Source organism: Muntiacus reevesi, chromosome 6 (genome assembly GCF_963930625.1).
Source record: "Muntiacus reevesi chromosome 6, mMunRee1.1, whole genome shotgun sequence".
Classification (NCBI taxonomy): Eukaryota; Metazoa; Chordata; class Mammalia; order Artiodactyla; family Cervidae; genus Muntiacus; species Muntiacus reevesi.
In genome coordinates this window covers 48538843-48551651 of record NC_089254.1, presented here as the reverse complement: position 1 = coordinate 48551651, position 12809 = coordinate 48538843, and the positions used below count along the sequence as shown (strand labels likewise).

Genomic DNA, 12809 nt, shown 5'->3' with positions numbered 1-12809 from the left:
CAGGAGAACACAGGTGAACATCTGGAATAATTTCTTAATCTAGACTATGTCTTACCTGTGAACTCATAAGCTAGTGAGTTCTGTTATCAGTGATACCATTATCAGTGAGGTATGCCTTCCCTGAAAATCTTTACAGATTGAAAGACACCTGTTAATCAAGTTGTTAAGTGTGATCCTAAAAAAAGACAAGGGCATAATTTCCATAACTTCTTTTCACCAGAGGGTTTGGCAAGACTATCACGAGTTTAGAATAACAAAGTCAACACTGAAAATTCGCTTTAATATGTTTTGATTTCACAGAAAATGTAGACTTGTAAATAACAATAGTTCTTTGTAACAGTCTGCCTGACACTTTTATTAGCTTTTGGACGTGGGAGGTTTGGTTACACAAGAATCTATGTGAATATCAGGGGGAAAAAAAAACTAGATCTGGAACAATGATGATTTAGAAAAATAATGATCATGTTGGGCTTTGCAAGCCACCTGTCACCTTGCTGATCCCCAGAAAAATGTAAAGAACATTCTCATGGATGACTGAAAGTTTTCACTGCCTAGGTAAGTAGGAGGTTAGAATCAGCACGCCTTAGTTGTCAGCTTACACCAGCGGACCGCTTTGCAGAAGGTCAGTGCAGACCTGACAAGAGCAATTTACCGGCTTTGGAACTGGGGGGTCTGTTTGTTGACAGTGTAACTCTTGCTCTTAAGATAAGGAAGCTCAGGTTGAAGTACAGTAAATAGACAAAAGAATGGTTCTGGTCCATTGGATACCTCTCTGAGCCTTTATTTTGAGAGTGGGCAAGAGGGGAGATGAATGTTCTTTAGCTGAGCAAGACATCAGCCCTGGGCCAGCCTTTAATAAATGAGAAGTAATAACAATATCCTGGCCTGAAAATACCATCAAGCCCAAGCATGTGTACAGTCACGTTGGCTGTCCCAGCAGAGAGAGGCCTGCTGTAGGTCTTGTAGAGTCAATGTAAGATTCTTTAATAAGTTAATAAGGCCAAGAAATGCCGATGTGAAGTTAGATTTTTCTGACTTTAAAGCTACCTTCTTTGAAAAAGAAATATGATACCTGATGTTTTCAAGCTTTGTAATGACTCCTATAAAAAGGCAAGTGGTTGTGACAATTGAAAACATCTCTTGAAATTCACATTGGCAGCTGGGAGCAGAGCTGGACACGAGGTATGGACAGCTGAGCAATGGCCTGAGGCTCAGAGCCTCCAGATGCCTTAGAAATCAGTGCTGGGAGGGGACAGGGATGCAGCAGCAGCAGGAGGCTGGAGGTTACCCACCAGAGCTGAAAAAGCCACACTCCACCATTGCCAAACTCAGCTGGTCTCTTGACAATAGTTACCTGGCTCTTTCCCTCTCACTTCTCCTCCCATGATCAGGCCATGTGCAGATTAAATTGCCATTTTTGGTGGATCTTCTGAGATGCTGTGTCCAATCTAGTGACACCCATTGTAAGGCAGAGCAGATAGGCAGTGTTCTATGCCAGGGGTGCTTGTACCTCTGCTCCCATCGTGAAGCAAATGTGGTCCAGTAACAGGTCAGAGTCCCCATCCCCAAGGGGCACAGAGCCAGAGCCAAGTGTGATCATGGCTCCAGGGGTGCTTGTGCTTGAGTTTAAGCCATTTAAGGGGATAAACTTGTCTCTTCTTTTCTTTTCTTTATAATATTTATTTAGCCACTCTGGGTCTTAGATTTTGGCACATGGATCTTTGTTTCGGCATGTGGGATCTTTAGTTGTGGCCTGTGAACTCTTTAGTTGTGACGTGTAGGATCCAGTTCCCTGACCAGAGTTTGAACCTGGGCCCCCTGCACTGGAAACACAGAGTCTTAGCCCCTGGGCCACAGGGAAGTCCCTAACTGGTCTCTTAAGACAAGGTGTTAATGCTTTCAGAGCGACTGTCCAGGACGCTGTAACTAGAATGCACCTTGACAAAGGGTGTTCACAGAATAAAAAAATCACTTGGCACCACAAAGCAAATGAACAGGCATGATCTTGGGCTTAGAAAACTTTCATTTCTTTTCTTTCTTTTTTTTTTTTTTTTTGAAAAAAACTTCCATTTCTAATAAGATTTTTTATTGAGGGGGAATTCATAAGGGGATTTGACCTGAATGGAGTCTCTCATTGTTTTATTTTGGGTAACCCGTGCCGTATATTCCCTTAAAAGCCTGGATAATCAAGAGTTTAGTATCTTTTAGAGTCATGAAACATTGATCCTTTACCAAGTGCTAGAAAAAATGAGTTTGAAATTATCTTCAGCTTTTAAAAAATTTGGAGAATTTCCCCCAAAGAATGGAGATTTTCTCTTTCATAAGTAAAAGCCGGTAAAAATATTTCACTCTCTTATTTTGCCCTCCACAGTGGCTTCATCTACTGCTGCTTGAGAAGGTTGCCATAGTCCCTCTTACAAATTAGGGCAATTTATGCAGCAAGAGGCAATTTATGAACAAGGGAACATGGACATGCCTTGTCCCCTTGTTCCTTATCGTGAAGGATACATTTCAGCATAAAAAGAAAGATCTAACCATGCCATGGATAAACAAACAATGAATGAACATCCCCTCAAGATGTTAAAATTGCTTAGAATCTGCCAAGTTAATTCAGAGACAAACTAGTTTCATTTAAGAGATAAAGTGCCTAACTCTCTTGAAGACTTTGAGTATGCTTCTGTTTATAGGAGCATCAGGGTAATGACTGGTATTTCTGTGGATCCCTTTACATCTTTTGGTCTTAGTTTTTCCAGATACAGGCTGAGGGGAGCTAAAATGTCCTCCAAAATCCTTTCCATGTCTAACTATATCCATTGATTTATGACTTCACAATTTATCCAGCAGGAAGAGAGGTGCTGATGGTTTGGGGGCCCCTGAGAAAGACTCCGTATCTTTCCACATAAGCATCAGTGTAACTAAGACTGAGTCTCACTGCTCCGCCTCCCAGGAGACCCCCAGGCCCATATTGGAACCATGACACTCCACTCCTTCCCTCTGAATCCATAGAATAAAAAGAAGGAATAGCCACTTCGGAAAAATTAGACGGTAAAGCATTTGCCTACAATGCTGGAGACCGGGGTTTGATCCCTGGGTTGGGAAGATCCTCTGCAGAAGGAAATGGCAACCCACTCCAGTACTCTTGCCTGGAAAATCCCATGCACAGAGGAGCGTGGTAGGCTACAGTCCATGGGGTCACAAAGAGTCAGACACAACTGAGCGACTTCACTCTTTTTTAGGATTTGGCAGTGAGGGCAAAGAGATAAATCCTGTCATTTTTGAGAAGGGTGATTGCAGCCATGAAATTAAAAGATGCTTACTCCTTGGAAGAAAAGCTATGACCAACCTAGATAGCATATTAAAAAGCAGAGACATCACTTTGTCAACAAAGGTCCATCTAATCAAGGCTATGGTTTTTCCAGTGGTCATGTATGGATGTGAGAGTTGGACTCTAAAGAAAGTTGAACGCTGAAGAATTGATGCTTTTGAACTGTGGTGTTGGAGAAGACTCTTGAGAGTCCCTTGGACTGCAAGGAGATCCAACCAGTCCATCCTAAAGCAGATCAGTCCTGGGTGTTCATTGGAAGGGCTGATGTTGAAGTTGAAACTCCAATACTTTGGCCACCTGATGCAAAGAGCTGACTCATTTGAAAAGACCCTGATGCTGGGAAATATTGAGGGCAGGAGGAGAAGGGGACAACAGAGGAAGAGATGGTTGGATGGCATCACCGACTCAATGGACATGGGTTTGGGTGGACTCTGGGAGTTGGTGATGGACAGGGAGGCCTGGCGTGCTGTGGTTCATGGGGTCACAAAGAGTTGGACACGACTGAGCGACTGAACTGAAACTGAAGGGACAAATATCATTGTGACAAAGGACTCCATAAGGTTGATATCTATAAGCCTTGGTCTAAATGTCCTGCTCTAAAGCAAGAATCGAGAACATGAAAGCCAAAATATCCAAGGATGAGCAGCATCAGTGATTTGACACAAGATGCCTAAAGGGAATATTCCTGTTAGTTAGCGTAGCTGTGTGAAGAGATCACGTTTAGATCTAGAACCTAATTGGACAGGGCAGAAGGAGTACCTTCATGTATTTCACCTTTCCTTCATCTGATACATTAAGTAGAGCAGGCAGCCTCTCCATTTCCCCTGGATGTCAATTTTTGGTTTAGTGCAGAAGCCGGCCATAATTTGCTTATTGATGTTTCCATAATTAAAGCTGGGTCTCTTAACTATAGTCTCAAAGTTACAGTTTGTTTGCAATATGATACACTAGGGTTACCAACTTCATAAGCAAAGTTACGTGTCATTTGCTTTAGGTTAGGGTATCTTGTCGTCGTATAAGCGTTAAATGACACAACTAAATATGACAGGTCTTTAACAGTGTGCTTGAAGGGAGATGAGGACTAGCTGATGCTTCCTTGTGTACGTGGCCAACTTTTAGGCATCTGCTTATGGTAGAGGCTGTCTGGGCATGACTTTACTTTGGAAACCTCTCTGTCAGCATTTTGGTTCCCTGGTCTTGTCATTTCAAAAGTGTTCATTCTCAAAGCCATTTCAGTTTCAAAATTCCATGGGCCACAGGCATCACACCAAGTAGGAGTTTTATTCCCCACTTTCCCCCTTATCTGTACAGACACGTTTTCTAACCTTCCACTCTCTACGCTACTTTCCTCCATCTTCACCCAGTAGTTACAGAATACTGCCAGATCATCAGTCTCCTTTTTAATTCTCTTCAAATCTCATTCCCTAAAAGGTTCTTTGTATTGAGCAAACAAGAATGCAAAGAAGTCACTTTCTGAGGCTTTTGCTATTGCACAGATTCCAAACTGTACCAACGGACAACAGACCCACCTTGTCACATCAGATTTTAATATGGCAACAAATGCCTTGAAATACATACATTTGAAACCCGAAGTTTATTGAAAGCCATTTTTCTCCAGCCAATTACCGATTGCCCCAGAGGTAGCAGGCTGTGAAAATCACTTCATCAGGCAAAAGCCTTGCTTGGTCTTTTCAAGAATTAAAGTTAAATCAGTGGGGATTGGTCCTGCTTTCTTTACTTTACCCTCCAGAGAGAAGTACAGAATTTCTTAACTGTGAACATTTGTTGAAAAACACAGAGGAAGCTCATTTGAGACGCTTCTTCTCTCTGGTCATCTGCTCTAGAAAGAGGAAATGTCTAGGGGGCTGGGAACAGTGACCTGGCCCCTCCGCTCCTCTAACAACCTGTTGTGACCAGGAAGAGACATGTCCCAGGATGCCAGAAGTCAGAGAAAATAGGCAGATTTAGTGTGCAGCATGTGGCCCCAGTCCTGGGCCCCCAGGGAGGGGGAAGGGGCTTCTGTGCCTCAGGAAGTATCTCCCAGAGAGAACCCAAAGGCCCAGCGTCCTTGCAGATCCAATGGAGTCCTTGCGGGAGGGAAGATGGATGGTAGCCTCCTCTGGGGTCATGTCGGAGCCGCCCAGTCGGGGCTCTTCGGGGCCTTGCACGTGTGCACGTCCAGGGCCTCCACGCAGTCCTGGCAGCGCACGGCACAGCACCAGTGGAACTTACACTCGCACTTGGTCTTCCGGGTAATGTGGGAGGTGTCGTAGCCTCTGCCACAGCACATGACTTCGCAGCTGTCCATGCCCCGGGAAGTCAGGTTGCACACACGGCCCGCTGTACCCAGGGAGCCTGGAAGACAAGTCAGGCCATGTTACTGAATTGGCGGGGGCGGAATACAGCATGCTTCTGAAGGAAGGGTTCCGAGATCATCCTCCAGGACTGGGCCCTGATGCCACCTCACCACAGCCCAGGGCTGGACCACGCAGCACGTGTCAGCCTCGGGGGCAGTGGTAGCGGCGGCCACATCCAGGAAGGATGGACATGAAGCCCTAGGGCTGTTCTGGGCATCCTGACTCCAGCACTCCCACTGTAAGTTGGATGAACTTTTCTGCTTACCCTTACCCAGCCTTGGACTGATGGGTCACTGAATGGCCAAGGCCAGATCAGAATGAAAGAAGGACCTGTTCTGATCCTCCCTCTCCTGGCCTTACACTGCACTAAGGAAGCAGTGGCCAAAGTTAACTCTCTTGGAATCTGTCAGGGTATGGAACTCTTGCAAGGGAGGAGATTTTGCCTCCCTGGACCTGATTACACTGGCTTATAAGAAAGATTAGAGAGCTCTGCTTGCTGAAGGGGATGTGTGGGCACCATTTGTGTAAGGCCTTGAGGAGGGAGCCATACTCAGCCTGGTTTATCTTTTGTGCTTTGGTCTAGTGGGCCCTTGAGATGTGTGTGAGACACCTGGTTGAAGACAGGATTCTAGGTCTTTGATAAACAAAACTGGTATTGCCAAAAATGGCAATTCATATTTACGTATTTGTTTCTCCAAGAATTTCAAAGATAGGAAGCCTCTTAATTGTTCTTTTCCTGGGGAAGCACTCAGAATTCTTTTACAAGAGTGTTATCAGACAGCAGAACCAAGTGTAGTGGACATTTTTAGAGGCTGCTCAGCTTATAGTGATCCTTTGTGCACAGAGCAGGGAGCCTGGCAGCAATAGTAAACGACATGACTCTTCTCTGTTAGCGGCAGGTGACTGGGCCAGGAGTGGACACTGACTTGAACTGGGCCACTCAGGTAGATTTCCCTGAGGATTTGTGCTTCTGATGGGAGACAGTACAAACTCCAGTATAAACTCGGTAGCCGTTGGCAACTGTGTACCATGATGTGGTCTGTGGATGAGAAGACATCACAGAGACAAGACGAGACAGATGTCCAGAGACAGTGAGGACAAGACATGGAATGAGAATGCTGCTCAGATGCTGGACTGTTTTCTGGACATTTCTCTCTGAGGTCTGGCTGCATTCCAACATTTGGATTCCTAGACACCCTGTATCCTTATAATAAATTTCCCCTTTTAGCTTAAACCACTCAAGTTTCTATTACTTGTGATTGGCAATCCTAAATAATCTACAAACCTAGAGAAGCTAAACTCTTTACTGAAAAACTAAAAAAAAAAAAAAAAAAAAAAAAAAAAAAACTTTTATCAGGATGAAAAAGACAGTGACTTCATTTTCCGTTCCTCCATTATTTAACTAGGAATTTCTCCCTCTTTATAACTCCTCCAGTGCCTCGTGACTCTGTTTATCACATTCCGCCCTGTGTTCCAATTATCTATATAAATGTCATGCTGCCCTGCCTGTCAAGAATGACCAGGGAAGCAGCCAGGTTCAAGCAGGGCACGAGGTCAAGAAGAAGAGTAGGAGGGCAGGACTTGCTCTGCGTGATCAGGCCGCTGACCGCAGGAAGACAGGCGGGGGAATTTCATAAGGACAGGAAGGATGGCAAAGGGCTGGGGTCAGGGTGGCGGGTGGGTCAGCCAGGGATGGCTCGGGGCCTACCTCCTGCTGAAGAAGCAAAGGGTTAGAAGAGACAGCAGCTGGGCCCAGATTCGGGGCAACCATCAGGACAGTACTCAGAATTACTGTGCAGAAAGGACTCACTGCCACATGCTGCCTCTTCACAGCATACCCATTTATTGAACTCAGTAAATATTTAGTGAATGCAAATGTGTGCGGCTACTTGTGGTTTTGGTGGTGATGATGAGGAAATAAAGTAATTAGGATTTTAGTTCAGTTCTGATTCTCGGGAAACTCATAATACAAGGAAGAGATAAATATGTAAAGAGGTATTTCCACTGCTTCAAGATAACTGCTCCATTTGCTGAAGACTTTCTATAGCCAACGGTAGGGTTTTGTGAAAATAGCACTGTAAAGCTTAAGACGATAGAGTGAGGTTATTTAGGGCTTGGACAGATCAGGGTTCAAATCCTAGCTTTACCGTGTATGACTGTGTGACCTTGGGTAAATTAAGTAAGATAAATTTACTTTATCTCATTAAGCTTCAGTTTCCTCCCATGCAAAATTGGGATAAAAACAGTTCCTTCCTCAGGGGCTGTGGTAAGGATGGAATGAGATTATGCCTGGAGGTGCCTGGCATAATAAGTGCTCAATAAATGTTAACCATTCATTCGCTTGGGCTCAGATGGTAAAGAAATTCCCTGCAATGCAGGAGACTTGGGTTCAATTCCTGGATTGGGAAGATCCCCTGGAGAAGGGAATGCCTACCCATTCCAGTATTCTTGCCTGGAGAATCCGATGGACAGAGGAGCCTGGCAGGCTACAGTTCATGGGATCACAAAGAGTAAGACATAGCTGAGTGACTAACACTTCACTTCATTCATTCACTTAACAAGTGTTTAACAAAAGTGCCTACTCTGTGCTAGGCCTAGTTCTAGGAGCTTGAGCTGTGTCAATGAACAAAACAAAGATCCTGCCTGCTTTGAGGAGTTTATGTTCTAGGAGAGTGCATGAAGCATCTTATCATAATGATATTTATTAATATTAATAGTAGCAAACAGGATCAGAAAAGGAACTGTTAATGGTTTTGTAGAGGAGGTGGCATTAGATATAAGACATGAAGGATGAATAGAAGATTGAAGGGAGAATGGGGTGAAGGCCCTTCTGGCAGGAGAGAACCTCCCAGTAGAAACTTGGAAGTCAAGTACACAAGAAACTGTAGATTCAACGTGACTGAGGCAGAGGTTGCGTGTTAGGCAACGAGCGCGGAAAGGGAGGTTGGAGCAACAGGTCAGAGAGTCTTCCTGCTTTGCTGCAATTGGGACTTTATTCCATGGTGGGCGGTGAGCCAGTCCAGATTTTTATTCAGAGAAAAATATGTCAAAATGATAAATCTCAAAGAGCAGCTTCGGGCAGGGTGGTATCTTGAGTCCTTTGGATTAGTCCAGGCAAGAGATAATGAGTGGAGGCAGAAGACAAAGGCATGAGGTGTTAAAGAGAAAGGATCACTAGGTCTTGGTGACTCACTATTTAAAGGATGAGTTGTAACGGGTGATAATGTGTCAAGTAAGAAAAGACTGAAAACTGTTCATTTGGTTCAATAATAAGGGAGGTAGTGAGTGCCCTTTAATGAGAGCAGCCTCAGTGGGACAATATGGGTGCATGCAGTGGACTGAAGAGTAAACAGGAGGAAAGGCCAGGTGGTGACTAAGAGCAGGCAGTTTTTGAGAAGTTTTTGAGAAGCTTAATGATGAAGTGAATGAAAGAGCATAGGTGAAAGGAGTGATGTGGCTGGGACTTCCCTGGTGGACCGGTGGCTAAGACTCTGTGCTCCCAATGCAGGGGGCCTGGGAACGAGATCTCACATGCTGCAACTAAGAGCTTGTGTGCCACAGCTAAAGATTCCACATGACACAACTAAGACCCAGTGCAGCTGAGGAGTACATTTAAAAAAAGAAAAATGGTAATAAAAAAAGAAGCGATGAGGCTGAAGATGGAACTTCAAGGTGATTTCAGGCCATTAAGTTGATTGGCAGTTTGTTGTGTAGCAGGATATATCTAATACACTGTGTGTAGGTGTTCGTTACATAAAGTACGAAATGGGGAAAACTATGCTATTAGAAGTCAGGGTAGTGATGTCTTTTGGTGGGGTGTAGTGAAAAGACATGCAAAGGAGACTTCCAGAATACTATTCTCTTCAAGTTCCGGATCTGGGCATATGTTATTAATACCCAGAGGTACTTCTTTGAGAATTCGCTGAGCTGTCCACGTGGGATACATGCACTCTGCTGTGTGAGAAAAAGAAGAGAAGGGGGAAGAGAAAGCGGAGGCAGAGGAAGGAGCGGCTGAAGCCACAGGTGCAAAGACTTGGAAGTGTGTGAGGAGCAGAAAAGTGTGCACTTCGGTGAGGAGCTAGTGCTCAAACGGGGCAGTGGCAGGAGATGAGCTGGTCAGGTGGGCAGAAGTCTGGGAAGGACCTTGTGTCTCAGGTTCAGGGGTTTACATGTTAGCCAAGGGCAGTGGGGTGCTCCCTAAAAGGGTGACGTGATCTGATTTGCGTTTCAGAAGAATCACTAGGGGTGAATGGATTGCAGGGGCCAGGGTGAAGGCCAGCAGACAAGTTAGAAACCAGTGAAACTCTGGGCAGGACACGACGTGGCTTGGATGGAGACAGTGGTGGTGGGAATGGGAGAGGCTAACAGACTCGAGAGACGCTGAGGAGGAGCATCTCAGGATGTGCTGGCTGACTGGACCGACAGGTGAGAGGATGCGACTGAGAAGTGTTGGTGGGCTTCTGACAGGAGTGCGTGGGTTTACATGGGGACATTCTCAGAGGTGGGGAACACCTGGGAAGGGCAGGCTTTGAGGAAAGATAACAGGCTTAGTTTGCAGCATGTCGAGTTGGCTGTGAATGTGGGCCATCCAGGTAGGAATGGTCACTGAAAATCCTCTTTGGGACTCAGGAGAGAAGTCAGGATGGAGACACGGATTAGGACATCTTTTGCAGAATTGGCAACTGAAGCCTGGGGTGTGAATGAGACCCCGAGCAGGTGTGAAAAGTGTTCTCACCTGCCATCTCAGAGGAGACTCAGAATTTTTACCTTTTTTGTGTTTTGTTCATAAGCCCTGCACACTGATAAACATTCCTCACTTCCTCTGATATGCTGTTATCAGAATATAAATCCATGACAGTGCAGTTTGAATTCTTTACCCACTTTGGGGTTGTGGGGCACAAGTGCCAGGGCAGGGAGACAAAATGTCTCCTTCCTAAATCAGGCTGTGGGCCTTTTACTGACATCACACTCGGTGGTCGTCCCCTGGTGGCTGGCGAGCATAAGGAGGTCTACGCTGGTGGTCTAGCTCAGCCTTGAGAAATGGCCCTGGTGGGTTTTGTCCCCCAAATGCAGCAACTGGACTAGACTCCATCTGGACAGACAGCTACTCAGTGAAGGAATCTCCACATCATCCAAACTCTGAGAGCAGACAGAGTGATGGCCACTGGCAAGAGCTTAACTCGGAAGTGGTTTCAGAAAAAGAGACAGACTCTGGCGCTGAGTTGTCTCAGCAGTTCGGTGTTCAGCTACAGAATGCTGGAAAACACTATGACTCTGAACAGAAGGTTGAGAGTCACTGACGTGAGGGTGCTGTGAGCTTGCAGCCTGGAGCGGCCACAGCCCTTCTGAGGGATGAGCAGCACCAGGACGGGCCAGCGGAGAGAAAGGATGAGGTTGCCTAGGAACAGACTACCAACCGACTTTGCTTTGGGCTTTGGATCTCATTAGATCTGAAGACAGACTGTAGGGAGGAAGGGAAGTTCTGACACCTGCTGTAATTTGGGCAGAAGATATGATTGGAGGACATCATCAACTCAATGGACGTAAGTTTGAGCAAACTTCAGGAGAGAGTGAAGGACAGGGAAACCTGGAGTGCTGTAGTCCATGGGGTAGCAAAGTCAGACATGACTTAGTGACTGAATAACAACAGAGCTATTTCATCAAAACCCTGAAGAGAGGTTTGCCAGAGTGCAGGAGCTATATAAAACTTGTTGGTATTGCTTTCCTGTATCAAAATTCGAATAAGGACTTAGTATTATTGACAACAGTAGACCTCTATTGTCTTCGGGACCTCCCATTACCCTTTCAAGACAGAAAACATCACATCATTCTTAAAAAGAATCAAGACTATGCATTTGTGCATGTGTGTGTGGAAGAGAGAGTGAGCTCATGTGTGTGAGAAGGAGTCACTGAGTTATATGATCTGACTCCTTGTTTAGTTCTGAATATTTGGGACATATATTTTAGATCTTTTATTCTAAATAATATACCAACTTATTAAATAATGAGTCACTTATTACATGATCTGATGACCCCCACAAATAAAACCAGCTACACTACCAGATTTAAGCCCCAAAGGGCCAGTTTTTACATTTTCAAAGCCAGGTAGAGTTGAAGTTCATCCATCCTTTCTTTTCTCCTTTCTTTTACCCCTCTTATCTTCTTTATCTTCTTTTTGTTCATAACTGGGGCCAATATTTATGGAGCACTTATACAGGCCAGGTCCTGTGGTAAGCCTTTGCCTGCATTATCTCATTTAATACTCATAAGCACTTATAAAGTAGGTACTATTATCATCACTGTTTTGGAAATCAGGAAAGAGAAGGTCAGGGAGATTAAGTGATCACATGGCAAGCAGGTGGCAGGGTCAGAATTTGGAGAAGGCATATCCGAGCCCAGAGATGGAGGTCTTGACCTTGTGATTGGGCCTCGTGTCCCACCGGAAAATAGGAAATAGGCCCAGAAAGCTGGCTCATGTGTAACAGTATGTGATCAGTTCTTCTACCTCTTTCCTGCTCTCTCCCTTCATTATTTTATCAACTGAAGAACTTGCAAAGGTCCTGACATGTAGCTCTTTTGGAGGGGAACTTTTTCTCTAGCACATGATGTGTCATCAACAACTATAAGACATATAAAGTTACGTAAGAAAGTAAACAAGGCTGGTTAGCATGGTACTTACAGCTTATATTGCATTCTTCCTTTATAATATTCCTGTTGAATTCCTGTCACCTTTTTGAGGAACTAGACAGACTGAATATTTTGTAATAGCAGGGTATGCATCTCTAAAACATGTGTTCCCTCAAGGTCTTTCTAATGTACGTCACTCATGTGACTGAAACTCTGGAAGGAGCCTCTCTAAGCTGAATTCTCTGGTCTAGAAAAGCATGTATCATTAATTGGGCTTCCCCGGTGGGTCAATGGTAAAAAATCCACCTGCGATACAGGAGATGCAGGAGACACAGGTTCGATCTCTGGGTCCAGAAGATCCCCTGGAGGAGGACGTGACAACCCACTCCAGTATTCTTGCCTGGAGAATGCCATAGACAAAGGAGCCTGGCAGGCTATACTCCAGAGACATGACTGAAGTGACTGAGCACAAGAGAGCATACATAGCATCAATTTGCATC

At 44.9% G+C, this 12809-nt stretch overlaps 1 protein-coding gene across 1 annotated transcript in view; it reads right to left on the bottom strand.

Moving 5' to 3' along the window:
• Nucleotides 1–4238: 4238 nt before the first annotated feature.
• Nucleotides 4239–12809, bottom strand: part of WNT2 (Wnt family member 2) — a 43872-nt gene continuing 35301 nt past the window's right edge. The window contains exon 5 of the mRNA XM_065938979.1: nt 4239–5680. Coding sequence (XP_065795051.1) covers nt 5451–5680 — 230 coding nt within the window. The 3' untranslated portion in view covers nt 4239–5450. The remainder of the gene's footprint in view (nt 5681–12809) is intronic.